The sequence below is a fragment of the Halichoerus grypus genome, chromosome 2 (genome assembly GCF_964656455.1).
Source record: "Halichoerus grypus chromosome 2, mHalGry1.hap1.1, whole genome shotgun sequence".
Classification (NCBI taxonomy): Eukaryota; Metazoa; Chordata; class Mammalia; order Carnivora; family Phocidae; genus Halichoerus; species Halichoerus grypus.
The window spans coordinates 63,905,778-63,930,251 of NC_135713.1; the positions used below are offsets into that span (position 1 = coordinate 63,905,778).

At 56.6% G+C, this 24,474-nt stretch overlaps 1 protein-coding gene across 3 annotated transcripts in view; it reads left to right on the plus strand.

Annotated features, from left to right (window-relative positions):
- The first annotated feature begins 260 nt into the window (after window positions 1–260).
- The window catches only part of UNC5A (unc-5 netrin receptor A), a 60,585-nt gene continuing 36,371 nt past the window's right edge, over window positions 261–24,474 (plus strand). Inside the window, exon 1 of one of the 3 annotated variants that reach the window (XM_078066905.1) lies at window positions 261–608. In XM_078066905.1, the coding sequence (XP_077923031.1) occupies window positions 539–608 (70 nt within the window). In that variant the 5' untranslated portion in view covers window positions 261–538. The remainder of the gene's footprint in view (window positions 609–24,474) is intronic. The other 2 variants (XM_078066904.1, XM_078066906.1) reach the window with 2 other exon arrangements.

Below are 24,474 nucleotides of genomic sequence, written 5' to 3' on the forward strand. Positions count from 1 at the left end.
CCCGGATCCGGAGAACCGATCCACTCCCGGTTTCGGACTCCAGGCCCTGTCCCTGGAGACCGCGCGGGGCGGTGGGAGGCCTCCCCGCCCACCACCCCAACCCCTCCCCGGGGGAGCCTCGGGCAACGCCGGGAGGGATCCCCGGAGCTGGGGGTGGCCCGCGCGCGCGGCGTGGGGCGGCCCGGCCCCTCCTTCCTTCCCCCGCCCCGCCCTGCCGCCGCCCCGCTCCGCTGCTCCAGTCCGGGTTTTGCGGCGCCCGCCGGCCCGCTCCCCGGCTGCGGGCTCCGCGCGGCGGCTGGCTCCGTGCGCGGCGCGGCTGGCGCTGCGCTCCGCCCCGGCTGCATTGCTGTGCTCCCGGTGCCCAGGGGAGCCACGCGCCGTGTGCGCCCCGCAGCCGGCCGCCCGGAGGCAGCGCAGTCCGCTGGCATGGGCCCCGGGGGCGCCCCGGGCTGGGGCTCTGGGTTGAGGCGCTGAAAGCCGCCCTCCCGCCCGCGGGGCCCCGCGCCCGGCCGGCCAGCTCGCCCGCCCGCCCGCGGCCATGGCCGTCCGGCCCGGCCTGTGGCCAGCGCTCCTGGGCATAGTCCTCACCGCCTGGCTCCACGGCTCGGGTGAGTCACGCGCGCGCTCTGGGGAGGCTTGCGGGGGACTGTGCGCGCGAACGCTCGCTGCTCTGGGGGGGTCCCTGACCCGCGCTGCCGGACCCTGCTGGAAGCCCCCGGAGGCCAAACTTTGCGAGGCGGGACGCGGGGGCCGCCTGTCGCTGCTGCGCAGCTTCCCCGCGCGCTTCCCCGGAAGCCTGGGTTCTGCCAAGTGCTGGAGCAGCTGTCAGCGCGCGGGGCTGGCGAGTGTAAACGCTCCACGCCTCCGGGCGGGGGAAGTTTGCTGGTTGCCCGGCCCCAGAGCAGAGTCGGGGGTTTGAATCAACGCCCGGGGGAGCCTGACTTTGAGGGTCACAGATCAGAGGATTTGACCACATCCCAGTGCCCAGGAAAATGAGGAAAGGGCTTAAGATACCTGCCTCTTTCCGGTTGCATCTGACCCAAACAGCTACTCACAATTCCGACTTGGCACCTGGCCTCTGCCCACGTCCAGAACACAGTGTCCTCCTCTGTCCCCGCCACACGCTCGCACCCGCACACACTCAGGCGTGGAGGCGCATACACCAGCCCCCAGCCCTTGCAGCCCGCACAGTCAAAGGCCCGTGGCCCTTGGCCAGGGCTGTGGCTCCCAGCCTCCTTGGTGCGTGGGGGGCCAGAGTTGTGTACTGTGGGGCCGCTGCGCTTTCCCTTCTCCCTTTCATTGCACCGCCCTTCCTCCTCCCTTCATGTCCCGTTGGCCACCCTAACCTGCTTGGTAACTAAGCTCTCAGCCCACCTCCCTTGGGGTGGGGGGAGTTCCCCTGCATCCTTTGTCTGCTCTCCCTGAGCTTCCACCTAGGCTGAGTTGTTAGGGCCTCCTGATCTCCGCACCCCCCCCCCATCCATGCACTTAGCAGAACTGAGCTTATGTGTGTATGGGGAGGGGGTCATTTGTGTGCTCAAGGGGGCATGAGGCTCACCCTAGCAATTCTTGATTCTTGCTGCCCTGAGAATCTGGGGGACGCCTCCCAGCCTGGCCGGCCCATTGTTAATCCTAGGGGTCAGAAGGCAGTGTGGGGGTTCCTCAGATGCGAAGCCAGACTGATTGGAGATCAATGAGTGAGAGCTGAGACCAGCCTGATGATTGAGGCTGATGGCTGTTTCTTTAAACGGTCTCTGCGTAGCACATTCTGCACCCATTCTGCCTGGCTGCCCTCCCCAGTCTGCCCCCTCAGTCCTCCCTCTGCTCTACCCCATCCGTCTTCCAACACCCCATCACCCCCCCAGTCCTCACTTTAACAAACCCTCCTGCCCCATGACCTCCCCTTTTAATCCTGATCGAGCTGGGAGGCTGCACTGCTGCTGGGTGTGTGTTCATATTGCACACATATCCGTGTTCGGGTTGTGTGTGCAACCCTCAGGGGGTGCAGGGGGGTGAGCTGATCATGGTGAACTGGGGGTGTTCATGCTCTTCACACGGGAGGTGTTGCCAGATACCAAGTAGGCGCCCAGGAAATGTTTACTGAGTCGGCTGTGTGTGAGAAGGCTGTGTGGCCATATCTGCATGTTGCCCACGTGAGCACGTGTGAGGGCTGTGGGCTGGCACGCGTGCCCTGGTGACGACGGGGGCTGGCTGTGTGTGCAGCCTTGGTGTGTGTGGGCCAGATGCGCTTGTGTGATGGTTGTGAGCAGTTGCAGAGGTGAGCCTGTGTGGATAGGATAAGGGGGTGATGGGTGCTGGTGAGTCAGGGTGCCATCTGGGGGGGTGCCACATGGATTCCTCGGAAGGTCACGGAGTAGGGGACCTGCGTCCCGGGGTGCTGGGGCACCTGTTGGGGCCTGGTCCACGGTTTGCCCGGGGAGCTAGCAGGTGGGCACCAGTGCCGCAGGGCCGCCCTGGAGCCGAGGCGGCCTCCGGGCACGCACTCCCAGGCCTGGGGGAGGAGCCTCTGAAGGGCATGCAGGGGCCCTTCTCCTTGTCTGGGGCCCCCTACTGCTGTCCGCCACAGGCTCTGGGCACACGTGCCCAGGCAGGCTGGCCCTGAGATGACCCCAGCTCCTCCCGCACCTCCTCCCACACCACCCATCATCCCCTCGGCAACTGCAGCCGGTGAAGAACGTGTGTGTGAGGGGCTGAGGGAGGGACGGCCAGTCGGGCGGCAGGGGGCGCCGGGGGCCCGGCAGGACTGCAGCCTCCTGCTCCCCGGGCCAAGGGCCCACCCTCTGTCACCGCCTCACACAAAAGCCTGTCCCTTCAGCACACTCACCCCGCCCACACAATGTCGCACAGCTTTGTCCCTTTCGTACCCAGCCACACAGCTGGCCCCTGCCTCCCCGCCCCTGTGGGCCGCTCACACCTGTTGGTTGCCCCGTCCCACAGATCTCTGCGCTCCTAGGGGGAGGGGCCCATGAGGCACTGGCTCTCCCTGAAGGTGGTGCTGAGGGGCACTAAGCTGTGGTATTGGCCATCCTGACCCCAGCAGTCTGACCTGGTGGTCTCTTCCTCAGGCCCCACCCCCATCTTCAGGCCTGGTCCTGGTCCCCTCTGTCCATCCCTCGCCCCTGGACTAGAGCAGTCGGTTAGGGGAAGGGTGTCTTAATTCTTTAGGGCTAAGAGATACCCCGCTCTCCCTTTGCCTCGGGGATGGGTTGAGCTGGACTTCAGGGCCCCCTGGGTGTCCCCAGGAGAGGGCTGGTCCTCTGACGGGCCTGCCCGTTTCCCCTTGCCCATGCTGGGAGGGGCTTCCCTCAGAAAGCTGGGGATTGGCATTGATGCAGGTTCCAAACCCCCAGCCAGGAGCCACGGCGGGTTCCTCAGAGCAGTCGGCTCTGGCCTCAGTGCGGGGCCAGGAGCCCTCCTGTCGTGCACAACGTTGTCCTGCCTGGGGCTACCTGGGCCCCAGACCTGCAGACGCAAGCCACGTAGTCTCAAAGGCAGGAGCTGCCTCCAGCCTGGGGCGGGGGGACCCCTGCTCCACACAGAGGCCGCCTGGGAGCACGTGTCCACATACATGCACGCCTGAGCCTGCTCTATCCAGGCCAACCCTCTCCTGCGGCCCCCTCCTCGCCTTTCCGCTCCCCCTAGTCCTCCAGCCCGGGGCCGGAAACCTTGCAGTCTCTCTTGGCTCTCCCTTCTCCTTCACGCTTCATGTCTAATCTGTCACCAGGTCCTCTGGCTCAGTTCTACTTGTGACATTGCTCATCTCCCTCTCTTCCTCTGTCACCACCCCTGCCCCCCCAGCCCCTTTCTACCTCACCTTCCCCACCTGGACCAGTGCAGTGGCCACCCCCACTCATCGCCTTTCTTTGCCTCCTCTACTTTGATTAATGTCCCTGGTATCCAGGCTGGAACCCCACTAGAAAGCCTTCTTTGGCTCCCCAGTGCCTGAAGGTGAAGTCCAGCCCTGAGCCTGGGGGCCCTGAGGGAATCACCTGCATCACCACACGTGACTGGGCTGATCCACTGGGACTTGGGTTTAACTGCTGGTGGGCTGGGCATCCACACCCCCAGACAAGCTCTGGCTTCTGCCCTATAGCTCCCTTGCCTGGCAGAACCCGGTGTCCCCAGCCCCGGCAGCCACAATCACCACCCTATAGCCGACATCTTCGGCTCTGTCCAGACCTGGGCCAATCCCCCCCCCCCCTCCGCCCCCGCTGCTGCCAGTCCCAGCTGTTCTGCTTATCTCAGCCCCCAGCTTCAATCCAGCTCCCTCCAAGAGGCCTCCCCAACTCCTCCCAGGGCCATGGCACATTGCTGAGCTTTGAGTGGCCTACGGGACAGATTTCTCAGCCCTGGAGAGGTAGATGGGGCCTGGGGCAACTGCCAGGCCTGAGCTGCCTCTTCGTTCAGGCCGGTGCTTCCTACAAGCATTGCCATTGTCTGCAGCACCATGACGCTGCTCTTGGCCCCTAACATGCTCCGAGTCATGGTCAGTCAAGTGCGTATTTTTTCTCTTTTTATCCTCCACTTGTGTTTGGGTTCTCTGGCTAGGTAGGGAGGGCTGCTATGGCTAGGGAGGGGGAGAGAAGTTTACTCTGCCCCCTTTGGGAGCCCTCCCCATCCCTGTTCCTGAACAAAGACTGCTTCACTCTGGGGAGGCTGGAAATGGCTCCTGTCCAAGGTAGGAAGGAGCAAGTTAAAGCCCCACCATGGGGTGGCTGTGCCTTAGACCCTCACACAGATGGCAGACCAGCTCATGTGATCATGTGTGTTTGTGGGTCCTTCGTACAGGTTTTATGCGCAGGGCTACTGAGTAGGAATCTCCCTGCTCATCCGCACCCCTCCCAGGCATAGATGTTCCCAGATCAGTGTCTTGTCATGCAAATAATGTCATTCTGGGCCCCAGCCTGTGGACTCAAGCCCCTGGAAGGTGGGGCTGAGGGGCATGGAGCCATGGCATTGCCCATCCTGTCCCTGACAATCTGTCCTGGTGGCCTCTTCCTCAGGCCCCACCCCTATCCTCAGGAATGGAATTGACACCAAGACTTGGGCTGCTCTGTGCAGAACCTATTGGGACTCCTGGTTCCTGAGACTAAGCACCAGGAAAGTCCGGCCCCTGAGCCCCAACCATCCTCACCGTCCAAAAGGGAGCTCAGCTTCCTGTGATCAATTCTCCTGGTCCGCCCCTTCACTCCTCTTGTCTGCTCCCGTGGGAATGGCATTGACAGGTCCTCCTGCCTTCTGGGGAGCCTCAGCCCCTTCTTCCTGTCAGGCAGTATAGAAAGGGCAGGGGCTTTGAAGACAGACAGCCCTGGGTTTCAGTCTAAGTCACCTGACCTTGGGCAAGTAACTTTTACTCCGCAGCCTTTCCCACATTTTTAGAATAGGGCCGTTTCTGCTTCCTGAGGTTATAGTAAGGAGATGATGGGCAACACAGAGTGCCCAGGATGGAACCCAACATGGAGCAGACAGCTATAGCTGTTTATTTTCTTCTTCCATTTTCCCTGGCATTGAAGGGGCATGAGTTAGGACAGACCTAGAGTCTTGAGGTGATCAGGGCCCAAGCCCAGAGAGAAGAGAGAAAAACATTTGTTGCTGCTCCAGCCCCAGGCAGGAATCCCAGGAAGGAGTCATGCTTTTAGTTGGAAGAAGTAAACACCCCCCTTCCGATCTGTACACACACCACCCCCTTGCAGGGACTTGGGCCTGACTCAGACACTGATTCCTCCAATGTGCAAAGAACTTTGTTTGGGGTTCTGTGAAGATGATGATTTGAGTTTAGCTTGTCCTGGAACCATGTGCTGATGATCAGTTCTGACACAGAACATGGCAGCAAAAGGGGTGGGGGCCCTGGATGGGACTAAATTCTAGTCCCAGCTCTGCCATTTGATTGCTTTGTGATCTTGGACAAGTCACTTAACATCTCTGGGCTGTTTGCCTCTTTGTATACTAAGCATTGGGCTTGATGACTCTATGGGAGCACAGGTTGGTGCACAGGGAGGCTGCCTTGGGAGGAAACGGGGCCCTGCTTTAGCCGGTGAACACCCCTAATGGCAAAAACAGGCCTTCTTAGGGCCCCGAGAAGGTCAGAGTGCCAGTGCCTGAGGCCCACCCTCTTCCTGGACACTGATGTCAGAAGCTGCAAGCAGCCTTTGGCCCTTGGGAGCCAGAATCCCAGGCACGTTGATGAGGTGGGGGAATGGTTGAGTCGGCCAGTTCCGGAGTCTGGGTTTGGACGAGGACTTGGACTAGGGTGAGGCAAGGGTGCCCAGGGCGCGGAAATTAAGTTGTGCAAGCGCAGGGTCAGCCTCCTTAAATTTTGTGCCCTTGGCACCCCCTGTGCCCCACCCTAGCCCTAGCTGGCGATCTAGCTTTTCCCTGCACTTCGGTTTGCTTGTCCATAAAATGGAATGCTAAAAGGACCTCGCTCACAGGGTTATTGTGTGCATTAGATAGACTGATGCATGTCATTAGTGTGTCATAGCGTCATAGTCCTGGCACACAGTAGGCCCTCAATAAACGTTAGTTAACAATTGACGATGATGGATACGGCAGAGGGCACTGTTCTGTCCTCACTTTGGGAGTGTCCTTGGTGCCATCTTTGTGGGAGAGGGCGCAGGTCCAGGTGGGAGGGCAGCGGCCTGAGGGGAGGCCTGCATTTTGACTGGCGGTTTTTCTCTCTTTTGCCCAAGCTCCTTCCCTTCTCCAGGTGTAGTTGTAGACAGGCCCATCCCAGGCCTGTTTGAGAGGGGGAAGAGGGAGAGACTCAGAAATCTGGAGAGGCCCGAGTGGCAGCTGCTCATCCCCAGGGTAGGTCACAAAGGGCCAGGTTTTAGGTCCCACTTAGATGGGGGAGGGGCCCCTGAAGAGAGTACCAAGGGCCAGCGCCCTGACGGGTGAGTCCCCCAGAGCTAGGACCCTCCCCACACCTGGATGTCAGAGCTCTGTCCATCTGGAAGGCTCAGGGTCACCTTGAGCTCCAGGCAAATACGTGGCTGAGATTTGGGGAGGGGAGTCAGTCTAGACTGAGCCGGAGCTACAACCACAGGGCCCTTGGGTAGGGAGCTCTGGACCCTGCATCCCACCTCTGCCCTGTACCTCCCCAGCCAGGAGGGCAGGTGGGACCCCCACCTCCCCCCCACCACTGCCCCACCCAGCACGTCCAGCAGAGAGCCTGCAGGGAGTACACCTGGAGTGAGAGCCTACCCCCTCCTAATTGGGGCAGAGACCAGATGGAGTTGAGGGGCTGCTGGGTGCCCCCCCATCCCCAGCACCCCGCCCGCCTGCATCTTTCCAGCCCTCTCACTCCTCCCCGAAAAAAGGGTGCCGGGCACGAGCAGGTAAGAGTGCTTCCTTAGAGTCCCCGCGTGACGGGAGCCTGCCCTGCTTCCAAAAAACCATCCCCACTCCGTGGCCAGCTTGTTCGGGTAGCTTGCCGGGCGGGGTGCCGGGCTAGACGCGGGCTGCGGGGCACGTTAGCCGCCGACGGGCGGCAGGGGCCCGAGCCAATGCGAGCCCGAGCCCAGGGGATTAGCAATTAGCCCGCTTGCCCACCGGGGCTCTGGGGAGGGGCGCCCTCGGGGTGACTCCTGCCCCGCGGCTCCGCCCCCGCTCGGCGCGGGTGCCGAGCGCGCCGTGGACTCGGCTGCCGAGCACGGAAGGGGCAGAGGCAGGGGCCGGGGAAGGGGCGGGATCCCTCCGCCCGCCAGCCCGCCCGCGGCCGCCCGCCGGATTAGCGGCTCTTTGTTCGGGGCCTGTTAACAAGTTCCTGGCTGAGCGCTCGGCTGCCGCCCGGGGAGAAGGCGTCCAGCCTCCGGGCACCGCGGCTCGGCGGCCTCCGGTGCGCCTCGGTTCTCGCGCCCAGCTGCGCCCCCGCCCCCACCGCCCTCCCCGGGCCCCGGAGACGTGGCGGCCCGGCGGGCCCCGCTGGCGGGCGGTGCGTGGGACAGCCGGAGCACCTCCGCTGACCTCGCTGCGGAGAGGAGGAGAACGCCGCGCTCCGTGAGCACCTCCTGGAGGCCTGGGGCTTTGAATGCGCCGCCGCCGCCGTCGGTCCCATTTTACAGATGAGGAAGGGCACGGCTTCCTGCAGTCCAGGCCGAACTAGGCTGGGCTGGAGTTCCAGTCCAGGTCTTTGACTCCAAAACTCATCCTGCTTCTGCTACGAGCGAAGCCTGCGGCGGGGAGAGGAGGAGCCTTTGGTGGCTGTAAACCGTTACATTTTTTATTCTTAATTAACTTCGTGATGGTAGTAATGATGGCCCGTGGTGGGCTCTGCCTGCATCATCTGATCAGAACCTCCGGACAACCCACAAGATGGGTGACGTTAGTCCCATTTATTAGATGAAGACACTGAGGCTCAGAGAAGTGGCAGGGCTGGAACCTTGTTACTGCTTAGCCTGACCCCCTTCCCTACCCCGTCCCACACCGTGGGGAGCAGAACACTGTCCCATGTGGTCATTTACTGTCAGGGCCTTGTCTGGTGCCCCATGGACATGAAAGACTATGGGAGAAAGTCAGGGGACCTTAATTCTCTGTGTGGTCTTGGGCTAATCCCTCATCACTCAAAGCTCACTGCCCCCTCTATATCCTGCTTCCTGACCGCATCTTGGGTGCTTCCTAAATCTAGGCGAGACTGTCCAGGCCACAGGATTTTGAATATAAAACCCCTGGGTGTTGGCTTTCCAACTTGCCCCGAACCGCACATCTTCAGGTGGCTGGGACTGTTCAAAGCCACTTTCTTAGAATGAGGAGGAATCCTTCCCAGTAAGCTCCCCCAAATGGCTCTTGGCTCTTTCTTCTGGGGCCATGCTGAATGGCTTTCCCCTTTTCAGTTATTTAAGACAGGGCCCCTACCTAGCCCCATCTGCTCTTTCCAGACCAGGCACCTCCAGTCCTTTCAGCTGTTCCTCATGTAGCTTGGTTCCAAGCCCCTTCTCTGTCCCCTACATCCTTGTTACCTGCCTCTGGATGTCAGTCCCAGCTCATCCCACTGTGATACAATGCCCTGGCATGAATTAGCAAAGGATACTAAGTATATCCATTGCAAATATTGGGAAACCCAACCCAAAGTGACTTAAGCAAAAAGGGATTTATTGGTGCGTGTAACTGAAAGACCGGGGGTAGGCTAGCTTCAGGCATGGCTGGATCCAGGAGGAACAGTGTGACCAGGATTCATGCCTCATCTCTGCTCTTCAGGGGTTGGCACCACTCTCCGACAGCCTCTCTCTCCTCACAGTCCCAAGGTGGCTGCCACAACTTACCAGGGTACATTCTTGCAGGCCCAGTCCAGGGGAAGGAGGGAGCATCTCTTCCCTCAGCCATCCAACAAATGTCCTGGTCCTTCCTCACTGGGCCAACTCAGGTGCTGTGCCATGTGAGCCAGTCCCCATAGCCAAACTGCCTATGCCACTGTCCTGTTTGCCACCACTCACAGCTTGTCCACCCAGAAGAGATTGGCCCATTGTTCTCAGGTTTAATCAGTGTGCCATCAACATAGGTTGCCCAAGTATTTAATAAGAATGCTGAAGAGCACCAAGGATACAGCCTGAGGCTCAGAGGTAAAGACCCAAGTTTGGATTGACCTTAGCTATTTAATCAGCAGTGTTAGAAAACAGTGCCGGCCATTCAACAGGTTTTGCATTCCCTTAATTGTCATCTGGTTCATGTATCTTCATTTGCAGATCCTGAGATATTTTATCAGGTGCCGGGCCAAAATCCAGACACACTGTTTCCAGTCTGGCCCTGACCTACCAGAACAGGAACTCTATAATAAGGAACGCTGGTCTGAAGGGAAGGGTCTGCGGGAGTCCCGGTATTTCTCTGTGTGGCCCTACCTTCCTTGCTTACCTGTAACCAACAGAGAAGCTCCACTGGAATCTTGCCTGGGGTTTGCATCGGGTCATCAGGCTGTGGCCCCTTCAGTGGACATTTGTTGGGTTTTGTATTTATCCAGCTTCCACTCCTGGTCCTACTAGGACTCCATGACCTCTCCCCTTTTAGATACAGCCTTAGTGGGGATTTCCCCTAATCTCAGCAGCAGGGCCCAATGAGACAGGTAAGTCATTTCCCAGGTCCTGGTTCCTTTCTCACTTCAGTGCCTGCTTTTAAGCCTCTTGTCCCTTCTCTCAACGACCCATTTTCTTGCCAGTATTTTCCCTTTTTTGCTTAAATTTGTGAGAATGGCTTTTGTTGCTTGCACTTGAAGAACCCTGATGCATTCACCGAATCCAGCTTGCCTCCTCTTCTGAAAACTAAACTGCAGCTCATGCATCTCCTGCCCCATGACCGGCTCCCACTCCCACGTTCTCGGAGGTCAGTACGAGGTCCCCCTGCCAGCACCTGGGGTGGGATCTGTCTGGCCCCAAAGACCTGAACTCATTCATTCCAAACAACCACTTGGCCTCTCTGATCGTGCCTTCTTGATCTTCAGTGCTTTCTTACTAGAGTGTTTCCTGCCCCTCCAGTTCAGTGTCCTCAGCTGCAAAATGGTGGGGCGGGAAGGCCGGCTTCCCAGAGCCCCCCAGACAGCAGGCCTGCCCTTTCCTGCTCTTCCACCTCCAAGTCCCCTCCTGCACCATGTGGCTTTGGCGTTTCCCCGCAAGCCGCAGCTGGACCTGAGCTCAGCCTTCCCTGCATGCTTCTCCACTCCATGTCTCTTGTCAGTGGTTTTGTACTTGGTTTTGGGCCATCTTTCCAAGTTGGTCATGTCGGGTCAAAGTCTGAGCCTATTCGAAGTCTGAGCCTACCAGGTGTCTCAGAGCTTCCCTGACACTATTCTAGAGACCTTCTTTCTCCACATCCTTTGGGATCACACAGCCAGAGGTCCATTTTTGAGACCCACCTATTCCTCTCAAGACCCTTTTCCCTTTAGATCCCTGGCTCTACTGGGGGGCCTGTCTTTGTGTGAATTGCCTGAAGCCCACCACCCACAGGCCAGGATGCCCTTCTGAGGGTGGTCAGCATTCCCTCCCTAGCAGTGATGTGCTGCTAACACTTGGCACTCTGGGAGAGCTGGAGGACTGATTTGCCAATTTCCATGGTGTAAATACTCCCACTATGGCCTATTTTAAGCTACCAATGTGATGTCAACTGGCTTGCAAAATTCTAGAAATTTTAATGAGGGGGCCCTCTCTCTCTCTCTCTTTTTTTTTTAGATTTATTTATTTATTTTAGAGAGAGAGCACACGTGAGCAGGGGGAGGGGCAGAGGGAGAGGGAGAGAATCGACTCCCCACTTGATTGGGGAGCCTGACTTGGGGCTGGATCCCATGACCCTGAGACCATGAGCTGAGCCAAAATCAAGAGTTGGACGCTTAACCGACCGAGCCACCCAGGCGCCCCAGTGATGGGCTCTCTTTAGCAGAGGCAAGCTGGCTCTAGCACACTGCTGTTCCCTGGTCACCCCGGTCCTCTGAAGAAGTGGTCACAGGAAGGGAGTGACAGTCTCCTTAGGCGTCGGCCTGTAGGATCCATTGATCTCCCTAGGCTTGTGGGGGGGCTGCTCCTTCTGAACACCAGGCTCTTTGGTGGGCTGAGGGCGGGGAATCCCTGAGGCATGAGAGCCACTAAGAGCCAGGACTCTGCAGGTGATGGTGTAGCTTAGAATCTTAAACTGGGTGACCTTAGGCAGGTGACTTCAGCTCTCTGTGCCTCGGTTTCCTCATCCAGAAAATATGGATACTGAAAGGTTCCTACCTCATAGGGTTACGAGGAGTAAATGAGGTATTCCACGGGGCGGGAAAGCCGGCTTCACAGAGCCCCCCAGCAGCAGGCCTGCCCTTTCCTGCTCTTCCTCCTCCAAGCCCCCTCCCGCACCATGTGGCTTTGGCGTTTCCCTGCAACCCGCAGCTGGACCTGAGCTCAGATCGGGTGGGTCTCAATGGAATGCTAGTACATTCAGGGGGTAGCTTAGCTCTGTGCCAGGCCCACGGTGAATGCTCCATACATGGGAGGTGCTGCTCATGCTATGGGGACACTTTGGGCCTCCCTCTGGGACCACACCCCTGAAGTGTGGGGGAGTGGAACCCCAGGTCTTTGGTTGACAGAAATGGCAGAGAGCCTCAAGGGCAAGACCCTGCAGGTCTGGAATCTTGGGAAGATGCTTATTCTGGGGGACGAGCTTTTGTGGGAGGGTTTGAGAAGGAAGGTTGACATGGTGAAGGATGACTCACCCCCCGGTGACTTGGCCAGGTATGACTCCTCACAGCCTGGAGGCCTAAGGATGAGCACAGCAGAGGGGTGGCAGGGGACATAGTGACATTTGAGAGCCTAGGTGGGCCAGGCAGGGGTAACCTGCCTGCAGACTGGACGGATTGTGGCTTTGGGGCATTTCCTGGCCGCCCCCCATCCTCTGCCCCTGAGTTCTGGGAGCCCTGGGACCAGAAGAAAGGGACTCCACTTGGGGCCTTGGCAGGTGGTGGATGGGGCCAGACAGTGAAGGGCTGGTGGAGGGCACAGGCATTCCCTGGTGACAGTGTGTGTACGGGGGAGCAAGGAGGCACAGCCCAGCTGGAGCAGACAGGGCCTGTGGGGGACCAACCAGTGATAGGGCTGGCTACGTCGTCGAGCTGGGGAGTGACAGGAGGTGAGTGGTGTTTAAGGAAGATTAATCTGGCAGCGCATGGAGGATAGATGGGAGCTGGGAGAGGCTGGAGGCAAGGAGACCAGCCGGGAGGCTGTGGCAGTCATCCAGGCAGGAAATGATGAGGCCCCCCTTCCCAGGGAGCAAGCAGCAGGGATGGAGTAAAAGAGATGGATGTGGGAGACATTTGAAAGGAGGAGCTCTGGATGTTACATGTGGGGGGCAAGGGACCGGGAAGAGGCAAACATGATTCAGAGCTCTTGAGCCGGGGAAGTGATGTCAGAAAGAGAAAATGGATTGGGAGCTGTGTAACAGACGGGAGGGAAGCCGAGAGAGCGAGAAGGCTGCGCAGTGCCGTGGGCTCCAACCAGGGAACTGCACCATGCTGGGCCCTCTCCAGAGCACGGCCATCCGTCTGGGCACTTCAGCCATAAGCAACAGAACCTGCCTCTGGCCAATGGGTAATCAACAGACAGACTTAAGGTCATGTCCTAAGAGAGAAGTCCTCAAAGGCCTGGGTGGGATGGGGTTGTACTATCTAATTTAAGGCGCTGAAGGCAGGAGGGGAAGGTGGATTTGCTTTGTTCTGTGTAGCCCCACAGGGTAGGGTCGGGACCAGCAGGTGGGAGACACAGGAGGCTGAGAAAGACCTTCCTAACAGGCGGCGATACGGGTGGTCTTAGCAGGCAATGAGTTCCCCGTCTGGTGGGGGTGGGTGTTGGGGGGAGGCTGTTGAAACAGGCCCTGTTGGGGCCTCTCAGGGAGACCGTGGGTGGGAGGCAGGTGGCCTTGGTGAGGCTCCGTGGTAAAGGGGAAAGGCTGGGGCTCCAGAAATAAAGGCTTGGACTCTATTCTCAGCCCCACCCTTACTTACTGTCCTTGGGAAGTTTCGGGCCCTTTGGGAACTGGGCTTTCTGGCGAGTTGACCCCATCGCATGAGATGTGGTTCTCCGGCGCCTGTGGTTTTGAGTATTCAACACATGTTCTCTTGGGCACAGCACCTCTACCCTTCCTTAGGTGACCTCCTCCCCGACACCATGTGGTCCTGTTGGGACTGTCGGTCACGGGCAAATCCTGGTGCACATCCTGGGCTCTGTGATTGGTTCCGAGTGGCCACATGACCAGTTGGGATGCTCCTCGTGGCTTTTCCCATGTGGAGGTGGGGAAGTTGCCTTCTCTGCCTCTGGGGTTGGCAGCTGTGAAGATGCAGGGGGGGATGTTGGGCCAGTGGCAGCTACTTCCCCCTTGTGTGGAGAGAGCCTGTCTGGTGAGGGGAGTGAGGCCAGTACATAGGGAAATCAGAGACAAACAGCAGGGAAGACTGTCCTGGTGGCCCCAAGGCCCTAGAGACTCGGGTCCCTGCACTCTTCTGTCAATCCCGTGAGCCAAGAACTTCCTGTGTAGGCTGATGCCAGTGGGTTGGGTTTTGGTACCTGCACCTGAAAGAGGCCTGGCACGGGATTCTCAGGAGGAAAACACGATGCAGTTGGCAAGGCACACACCCAAAGGTGGCAGTGTGCAGAGCATTCAACCCCCAGGTGGCAGATACAACAGTCTAAAAAATAGAGAATTCACACACAAAAAGTCCAGATCTCAGGCTTCCCTTGAAGAGTCAGATCTGGGCACTAAGAGCCCATTTTCCTGGGCGGGCAGGAGCCAGGACCAGGCTGTCACCTTGGCAGGCGTGCGCCCCACTGTCCATGCACACAAGGCTGCATTCTGCACCTCCCACACAGTGCTCGCCATGGGGCAGGCCTGCTCCTGCCCCTTCCCTCCCTTCCAGCTTGAAGAGCCTGCGTTTGGGGCCTTGGATTTCACCTGTTCATTTTGAGGCAGCAGCAGAAGGTCAGGCGGAAATGTCTAAACAACCGTTGGAAAGCCAGGACTGGCACTTGGAGATGCGGTGAAGGGGGGAAGTGGAGATGAAAGGCCCATTCATAAGGAGCTGGTCATGGGCACCGTGAGCTCAGATCCCATTCTAAGGAGCAACTGGGGATGGCTACCATTGACATGGAAAAGGAAAATTTGGGAGAAGTTTCCGAGGAAGCCAGAGGCAGACCAAAGAGAGCAGAGGAAGCCAGGAGAGTTTCAAGTTTGGAGCAGGGCTGGGAGGCAGCCACAAGGCAGGCTGCGGGCGGGGAAGGAGCTAGCAGATGAGGCCTGGAGGACCCGCGCCGGGAGGAGGCCAGCAGGAGCCGCTTGGGACCTGTGCTTGGAAGCGCAGAACCAGCATTAGAGAGTAGGGATGAGAGGGTGCCAGGACACAGAGGACACGCAGAAACTGTCGAGCTGGGGTGCAAGGATATCAGAGCCAGAAAAGGCTCGGGTTCTGGTGGATTCTTCAGAGGAGGAACCTGAGCAAAGGGAGCAGGGGCAGGACAAGCTTGATTGCTGAGTGCAAAGCACTTGCACGGAAGCTCTCTGCAGGTGGGCTCAGAGGTGAAATGACCGCCCAGAGTCACACCCGCAGAGCCAGGCTGCAGCCCCAGCCCCTCTGCGTGCCATCTGTGGAAGGGGGTGGGGCAGAAGGCCCAGGGCCCCAGGGAGCTTGTGAGGGAAGTGGAGAGGATGGGCTGGGGGACAGGGCAAGGTGAAGGTGGGGGCGCACCTGTCATTAGGAACTTTGATAGAGCACTTCCTGGGTGCCAGGCTGCATATGAAGACACAGTGAGCAAGGCAGGAACTGTGCCGACCTCGAGGAACTCGCGTTCCAGTGGGAGGAGATGACCATAAACCAGGAGATTCAGATAATGAGGAATGTTCCTCAGGAGTTGGAAGGCAGGCAGAGGCCACATGACCGCGTGACCATGCGTGAGCTCATGCAGGTATGTTGGCTGCTGGTTAGACTGGATGGTCAGACCTGTCTGAGGAGGTGACGTGTGAGCTGAGTCCTGAATGACAGGCAGGGCTGGCAGTGTGGGTGCAGCAGCCTGGAGGGGGAATGAACTTGGTTACTACGGGGTCCGTTGTGGTCTGGGCACAGGGACGTGTGGAGTTAGGAGAAGAGAAAGCAGAATGACTTATCTCTGTGTTCGTTGATGCTGTAGGCCCCCCCCTTGTCTACCAGAAAGGCACACAATTGCTGAAGCAGATCTGATGAGGCCAACAGGGGTAAGGAAGATGGCTAGGAGGCGGGGGTGTGGCCCGGGAGAGCCCAGGTCTGGAGTGGCTAGACCATGCTCTAGCCTGGGTGTCAGGGGGCCGGGGTCCCAGGAGAGCGGGAGCCCCAGGCCAGATGTGCACCTCTGCCTCATTGTGAAATGGAGCCAATGATCCAGAATGACCCAGGCTTGGGCTGTCCTGGAGCTGATCCTGAGGCAGGGGCGGGGAGAGGGCAGGGAGTCGGGGAGGGTGCGAGGAGAAGGCAAGACAGGCCTGTAGTCTCAGAGCCCGCTGCTCCCACCACCTCCCCAGACCAAATACTAGCCTGTAAAAGTCCACTGAAATTGACATTCATTCCCTCCTCAAGTGCTTTGATACATATATACATATATGCATACATGTATTTTTTAATTGGAGTGAAACTCCCATCACAAAGAATTAACCATTTTAAAGTACACGATTTAGTGGCAATTAGTACATTCACAATGTTGTACAACTGTCACCTCTTTTTAGTTCCAAAAGATTTTCTTCACCCCAAGGGGTTTACCCCATTAGCAGCCGCTTCCCATCCCCCCTCCCCCCCAGCCCCTGGCCATCACCAGCCCACTGTCTGTCCCTGTGCAGTGGCCTATTCTGGGTATTTTTCATGTAAATGGAATCGGACAACATGAGGCATTTTGTTTCTGGCTTCTTTCACTGAGTGCAGTGTTTTCCAGGTGGATCCATGCTGTGGCGTGTATCAGTACATCATTCCTTTTTATGGCCGAATAATACTCCATTGTACGGATAGACCACATTTTGTTTATCCATTATCATCCATTTGGGTTGTTTCCACCTTTTGGCTACCGTGAATAATGCTGCTTTGAACACTCACTGTGAGTATTTGTTTAAACACCTGTTTTCAGTTCTCTTCGGTATATACCTAGGAGTGGAGTTGCTGGGTCATATGGTAATTCTAGGCTTCATTTTTTTTGAGGAAACACCAAATCGTTTTCCTCAGCAACTGCACCATTTGATGTTCCCAACAGCAATGCATGAGGGTCCCAGTGTCTCCACATCCTAATGCTAATTTCTGATTCATTAAATTCTTACAAAAATTGTTTTTCTCCTCTCTTGGTGCTCCTGCTTTGCTCATGCCTGAGTCCGCATGGAGCATGCCACGAGGCCGGCCAGCCCTGCCCGGTGTGGCTCTCATGGTCCAGAGTTGGCATCGAAGGGCAGGCCGGGGGGAGCGCCGGGTGGCTGGGGACACGCGGTCCTGCAGCAGGCAGTGGGTCAGGCGGGCTGTTGGGGGGGGGCGCTGAGACTCCTGTGTCCCTCTGCCCCGCCCTCTCCTTCTGTGCATACCCCCAGCCAGGAGCTGCCCTCGCCACCCCTCTGCTCCATTTCGTTTCGTGTGTGCGTCTCGTCACCAGGATAAATGTAGCTACAAACAATGCGGCGGGCTGGGTGCTAATTTGTCAGACGCAGTGCGCGGCTGTGATTCCGAATACATTAACATTTTCACATGAAATCATTTCAATTTTTAGTGATTAAGAAGTATTTGTTTTAAAGCATCAGGATGATTTACTGCAGGCCTGGGGGCAGTGGGGGCAGGGGTGGGGGAGCCCCCAGGTGTGATGTCATTCACGGGCAGCAGCATAAGCCGAGCTCACACCGGTCATCACCCGACGCCTCCCTGTGCCCATCACAGGCTTCCCGGGTGTGGGTCTGGAGGTGGCAAGGAGTGAGGGTGTTGCAGGACCAGGGGGTAGAGACGGTGGGGTCTGAGGGTCCTTCGAAGGCACTGGGACCCAGAAGCCTCAGCCCCCACTATCTTCTCGCCTCTTCTTCATGTCATTCAAGCCTCACTAAAAGTCACCTGCTCACAGAGGCTCCCCTTGGGCCCCCAACCTCATGTGGCAGCTTTGCAACATCAGAGGTGGTCTTTTTTATTGACTTATTTACTTGTTTATTTTCTACCCCCCACCCCACCTGAACATTAGAACACAAGCTTCTCGAGAGATTTTGGCCTGCTCCCTGCCATATACCCTATGCCTAGAACAAGCCTGGCACTAAGTAGATGCTCAGTACTGGATGGATGGATGGGTGGATGGATGGACGGATGAATGGGTGGATGAATACGGAAGGGCACAGAAGATCCCTCACTGTACCTCGCATCCTATGATCCTTGAATCAAGCTCTCTGTGACTTGAGGAAACCCAGCCCTTCCCCGGCAAGTCACCTCTGGTGTGCCAGACTCTGGGCACCTGGGAAGTACAAGTTCATTAGCACTGGGGCTGTACTCATAGGCCTCCAACCCGCCCCCCAACTCTTCCTCATCACCTCCACTCTTTAGAACCTCTGTGCCTCCCTCTCTGGACAGATGGGAGCTGCTGTCGGGGGTTCCCAAGGGCTTTGGACAGATGTGTTCCTCCAGGTCCCAGCTGCTGCCAGCCCTCTTGTGCTCTTGCAGGGCTTCTCAAGCAGGATGGCCTCTGCAGAGCAGCTCCTGGGGCAGCCCAGGTCTGGGTGTGACGGCGTGTGCCTGCAGCGTGCACAGGTGCGGCAGGAATCTGCTTCTGGACCAGTGTGTGTGTGATAGGAGGTGCTCAGAGCTTCGCCGAGTGAGAATCAGGCTCCTGCTGGCCTCTCCCCACAATGGCCACACAGGAGACCCTTCCTCACCTTTCCACACCTCCTAAACTTGTGTGGCTCTGCACCCTACCCCCATACCCCCAGATCAGACCCCTCCCTCCACCTTACCCCAGTGAAAGGAAAATAACTGGAAGCTTTTATCATTCAGCAGAAGCAACATCAGAAAACAATTATTGTTTTAATTACCTGCTGTCGCCGTACAAGACAGGGAGGTTGTAAAGTGCGATAAAATCTTTCACGTTAATGGACTGCCAGCCTGGGCCAGGGCACGATTTATGGGACTGCAGCTGGCAACTCCAGTCAGCTGGTATAGAGCCTCCAGGGCCCCCCTCTCCCTGTCCCTAAGGCCAGGTCTCCCGTGCCAGGGGTGATATGCCAGCACATACATAGGAGCGTCCTGGAGGCTCCATTCCCTGCAGGGTGAACCTTGGATTGACCCCTCTTTCTGCTCCATAGAGACATGCCAGTGTTGGGCTGGAGCTGGAATGGAGGCCTGCCTCCCCACAACCCTGCTGTGCTGTGGCCACCCCCATCCTCCAGCCACACAGGGCCATTGCCCTGGGCACCATCTTGGACTCCAGCTCTGTGCAGAGCTGGTCCTCCCCATAAGCCCTGTCTCCCCCTCCACCTCTTGGCGGAGGTCCTCAGCTGTCCTCCTGCCCTCCACCAACCCAACCTTACTGCTGTGCTGGCAGTAAGCCCAGAATGGCACACCCCTACTTGGGGAACCCCTCTCCCTTTAAGCACTTTCACACAGTTGCTCACTGAAGCCTCACAACAGAGCTTTGAGGAGGTGCTCTCATTATGCTCCCCATTTTACAGATATGGAAACTGAGGCATGAAGTCAAGTGTTTGGCTGTCAGTCTGACTTCAGAGAGAGGGCTGGTCTGAAGATTAAATGGGGTAACAGTTGTGAAGTGCTTGGAACAGTGCCAGGAATAGAGTTCATTTTAGCTCTAATAATAATTCTTGTTGTTATTGCTGTTCAACTTGGAGCAAATCACTTAGCTGCTTTAGTTACACCTCACTTTCCTTATCTATAAATTGGGGACATTGTTCACCTATCCTATAGGATGAGGACATCAAATGAGCCCGTGCCATACTGAGCGGCTTAGGGCGAGGTGTGTGGTGAGAACTGAGGACCTGTTAGCTGCCGGGCTTGCTGTTGCCTTGGTAATGGTGGCAGGCGTTGAGGCTGTGAAGATGAGTTGAGTCCACATTAGGCAAGGCCCTTAATGCCACACCAAGGAATTTTAAGCCATTCCAGAGACAGTGGGGACCTGCTGAGGATTTGAAATCAGGACACACGTGATCAGATCTGGGTTTTAGAAGGATCATGGTGGCCCAACGGCAGATCAATGGGTGAGAGAGCAAGGCTCAGAACCAGAATGATCCAGATGAGGGCTGACAAGGCCTGCACCCTGGCCATGGGAGGGATAGTACCAAAGCCATGAAGACCCGGTGCCAAGCATGGCCATGGCCTCTCTCACCTACAGTATGCAGGTGATTGGCTAAGTCCCAGGGCACAGCAGGAATATCTGGGGCTGCAGCCAAGTCCAAGTAGGGAAGAGAATCTTTAGGCCATGGCCAGGGACTGGGGTGGGGCTTTCCCTGAGCAACCTCAGGAGCCTGGCCATGTCTCCTGGACAGGCTTGGGTGCAAGCTGGGAGTCTATGTGGATGGCTTCGCTCGTTAATTCATTCACTCACCCACTCATTCATACATTCCTTAACCCAAGTCCTCAACAAATGTTTGTTGAGCACCATTTCTGTACCAGGCTCTGAGCTGGACCCTGGGGATGCTGGGAAGTATGGTGGTGCCCTCCTGAAGCTGATGTTCTAGTGGAGGAGATAGGCAATGAGCCAGTGAGCAAATGAAGAAATGAAATAATTGCATGCTGTCGAGAGTGCAGAGGAGAACAAAGAAGGAGCTGAGATGGGGGTCCCCCTCCTTTCTCCTCCTCTCAGTCCCTGGCCTGTCTGCTTGTGAGGAGTGGCTCACAGCTCCCCAGCCCTGCCAAGATGCATGGTTGGAATTAGCAGCCCAGCCTGCCCGATCCGTCTCCCTGTCCTCTCTGGATTACTTCCACCATTTTGGCTATCACTTCAGAACTCTAATATATTCCCCAGGGCCTGGGAGGGGCCATTCATTTAGAGATCCTTCTACGGAGCCTTCTCTGAGGACCCAGAGGGAAAGAAAAATGCCAGGAGAGGAAGAAAAAGAGAGCAAGAGGAATCTGATTTCAGAACTCCCAAGCAGCAGGACAGATGCAGTAGGGATCAGGGCCCAGCTTGCTCAGAGACATATCTATCCGGTGGTGTAAAAGTACCTTCCCTCTTCCCCTTCACCTTCCGCCTGTACCCCTGCAGGAGTCTGAGCCCCGACATCCTACCCCCCCAAGGGGAAGCTGTCCCCAGGTGCTGGGAGATGGTGTCCCTGATTATAATTCAGTTTGCGGGCGTTCCTCCCTCCTCCCTCCCAGTTCTCTGAGGGGCCTTGTGTGTCCTGGGAGGGCTCCTGTGGAGACAGCCTCGGTGCGCTCTGGCCCCTGTAGCTGGGCCAGAGTGGCTGGCAAGCTGGACCCACCCTGTGCCAGGTGGCTAGAGAAAACAGACCAGTGTGACAGCCCCAAGGCAACATGAAATGCAGGAAGGAGATAAGCATGCTCTGGGCCATGGTTGGTGCTCATAGGACTCTCTAGGCTCACAGTCATCACCCCTTCGGGATTTCAGGTAGCAGCTACTTCTCATGAAAGCATTCAGAAATTCTAGGTCCCTGCCTGGCACTGTGGGCAACCTCTGCACTCTGCAAGCAGTGTGGCCAGGGAGAGAGGTGGTCTCAGGGTGTCTTGGTGGGGTAACAGAGGTTCTCACACATCTCATGAGGCTGGAAATGGGGTCTCTGGCCAGGGGCTGGCTTTGTACAACTGGTATTGGTGCGACCGAGGAAATATGTGCCCGTGGGTGAAGGTGACTTCACTGCATGCTTGGAAAGCAGGGATGCCTGCCCCTGGGGGTTCAGGGTCACCTGCCAGGCCTGCCTCTCTTCTAAGTGTGAACAGAGGCTGCCTGCCCAGTCCACTGTATGGCAACTGGGCAGCTAGCTGGGCCCCCTGCCCATGGCTGAGAGAGGTCCTCATCCAGGCTTCTCTAACCACCATAGTCCAAATTTCAGGAAATTCCCTGATCCCCTCCCAACAATTCCAGATGCTCCAGAGCCTCTGATCCATTTCTCTCATGTGCTGGCATTTTTCTGCCTGGCTCCATCCCCTTCCCTCCTGTCAAACATGTGAAAAATCACTGGGCTCCTCGAAGGCCAATGCCAAGTCCCTCCTCAGCATGCAGGTGTATGAGTGAGTATGGAGGGAAGTGTGGGTGTGTGAGTAAACACTTGTGTGCCTGAGCGTCGGTGTACAGACCAGCATCAGTAGAAGTGGATGCTTTGATAAAGCGTGTGTGTGTGAGAGAGAGAGAGAGAGAGAGAGAGTGTGTGTGTGTGTGTGTGTGTCCTCTGACTGTGTATCCTAAGTGTTCTGGGGTGTGAGTCCCATGTGTAAGTGTATCTTAAAAATGGATTAATCTGGAATTTGAAGCAACTGTTTTATCATTGATAAGGAGCTGACAAAGAAAGGAAACAAAAGGTCTGAATTAATAAACAGTGTTCTGGATAGAGAAGTGTAAGATGTGAGCTCAGCCAAGAATTGGAGCTAATCTTTTTTTTTTTTTTTAACATTTAAATAAAAGATCTGGAAGAGAATGTGTACAGTGAAATCACCAAGTTTGCAGTTAAATCTAAACTCTCCTGGGTGGTAGTAAAATGCCAAGCTGGTGAGGGATAAGCTTTAGGAAAATCTTATCTTGAAAGGCAGTGGGCTGGGCAGAGAATGGCCAGCAAGTTTTATTTTGGGGAAAATAATGTGGATGGTGTCTGGGGAAAGGTATTTGAAATTTCTTTCCTAAAGAGGGACCCAGAAAGGCAATAGAAGGCTGGACATGGTTGGGAAGGGAGTTTGAAACAAGCCGTAAATGTTCCCTTTTCCTGACACATGAGGAAGGGGCACCTGCATCCAGCATTCTGGTGTACTTGTGGTCATGCCTCCCTAGGAGAGCCACCCACCCAAGATTGGCAGAACCTGGGTTTTATTACAGACTTACATGATCTGAATAATTCATTTCCCTCCCTTTGCCCTCAGTTTGTATATCTGTGAAATGGAAGTCATGATCCCCGGGGCCTGCTTCACAGGAGTGTGAGAGAGACTGAGATCTCGCACAGATGACAATGTATAGGTAACTATAAAGTTCAGTACAACCATGAGTGGTTGTTATCAAGAGAGTTGTGATGAGAAGGGAACTGTCATATAAAATCAGACTAGCCCGCCTGGGACAACTTCTGGGTACAGAGAGAAGCTAAGCAGGAATATGGTAGAAATCTACAACATCAGAAAGGGTGTAGAGAAGGAACATGGGCTCCTTCACTAAATCCCAGCCTGACAGAATGAACCCCTCCCCACTCCTGGACCCCACCAAAGCTCAAGAGAGGTAAGTTTAAAACTAATAACAGGAAATCCTGCTGCACTCAGCAGGGAATAAACTTCGAAAATCATTTCCCCTAGAGGTGACACAGGCTGGAAGTATAAACTGCTTCCAGAAAGGTTTAGATAAGTTCATGGAGGGCAGAATCAGAGTGGTTCTTAGGCAAAAGTAGAATGTTGGGAAGCCTCCACCCTGTGAGGATGATGTCAGAGAGGAAGTCCTGTCAGAGCCAAACGCCTGGGCCAGACCTAACCACCTGGTCGCCCTGTCTCTGTATATGTGTGTGTGAGCCTGTATTGGGGCTACCTTGTCCCTATCTGGTGAAAATGGCTCCTCACTCACCAGTCCACCGCTGTTCTGAAACTTTACTTCCTCCCCAGTCCCTCACCCCCATTGCTGTTCCCCATCTCTGCTCTCCAGTTTCCACCTTCACGGTGTTGACCTGTGCTCTCTCTTGCCCCTTCCATCTCACCTGTCATCATAGAGCAGCCACACACCCTCCCTCTGTGTACTGTCTTCTAGTACAGGCACCCTGCTTGGCAGTGCCCATGAGCCAGTGAGGACTGGAAGCTCCTGCCAGGCCCTCCTGTTAATGCTCTTGGCATGCAGCCTCTCTCTCCGGCTGCCTGCCCAGGACCCATCTCTGCCTGGCTGTCTCTTCCAGGGTCCCCAGCAGAGGCTGACGGAATGAAGACTGACGCTCAAGCCCTTCAGGAACCCACAACCCTGGAGAGCTTGGACACCTCAGGGTGGACTGATACCTATGCTGGGGACAAGGTTACCATCAGGAAGCAGGCCTGCTTGGGTCTGGGCCAGGTTATCTGTCTCATGCAGAAGGTCTTGGGGGACTGGGATTAGCAAGGGGAAGCAAGGTTATGGAGTCTCCTTCCCCACCATGGTTCTTAGGTCCTCTGAGCCCTTTCCAAGTCACCACGGATGGGCTGTGTAGCTGGCCGTGGGCTCTGTTTTAGCACCACGGAGAGCGGTCCCTGAGGCGGCACGGGCGTTCAGCACCACGGACAGCTTCACGTGGTGCCGCTGCCCCCGAGGCTACCTCAGCTAGCTCCCCGGGGAAGCCCCTGCCACACTCCAGAGAATTCATTTCTCCGTTCACCGAGATTTACTGAGCAGCTGCCTACTATGTGCCAGCCCCTGTTTTAGATGCTGGGAGCACATCACTGAACAAAACAAATACTTGCCCTGTGGAGCCTCCATTCCTCCAGGTGTGGATTCCTGCCCGATAGGCTTCCACTGATGTTCCCAGAGCTTGCTCCAGGCAAGGTGGCCCTGCATGCCCATGGAAGGTGAACAGATTATGCCTTCTTACAAACCTGATTCTGCTGCTTAACTTGTGGGAGGGAGCTGGAGAGATAGAGAGTAGGGATTGGTGAGGCCCAATTCAGATGGTATTTTAGGATTCTAGAAAGCCAGTGGCATCCAGTCATGCCTCTGCTGAAAAACCTCCATGGTTCCCAGTGCCTCTGGAAATAAATAGCAGTTCCCCAACCTGTCATTCAAGCCCCTGGTAAGATGTTGCTGCTCCATCTTGCCAGTCCTGTCTTTGTGCCTCTCTTCTCATGTTTCCTACACTCCAGCCAAACTG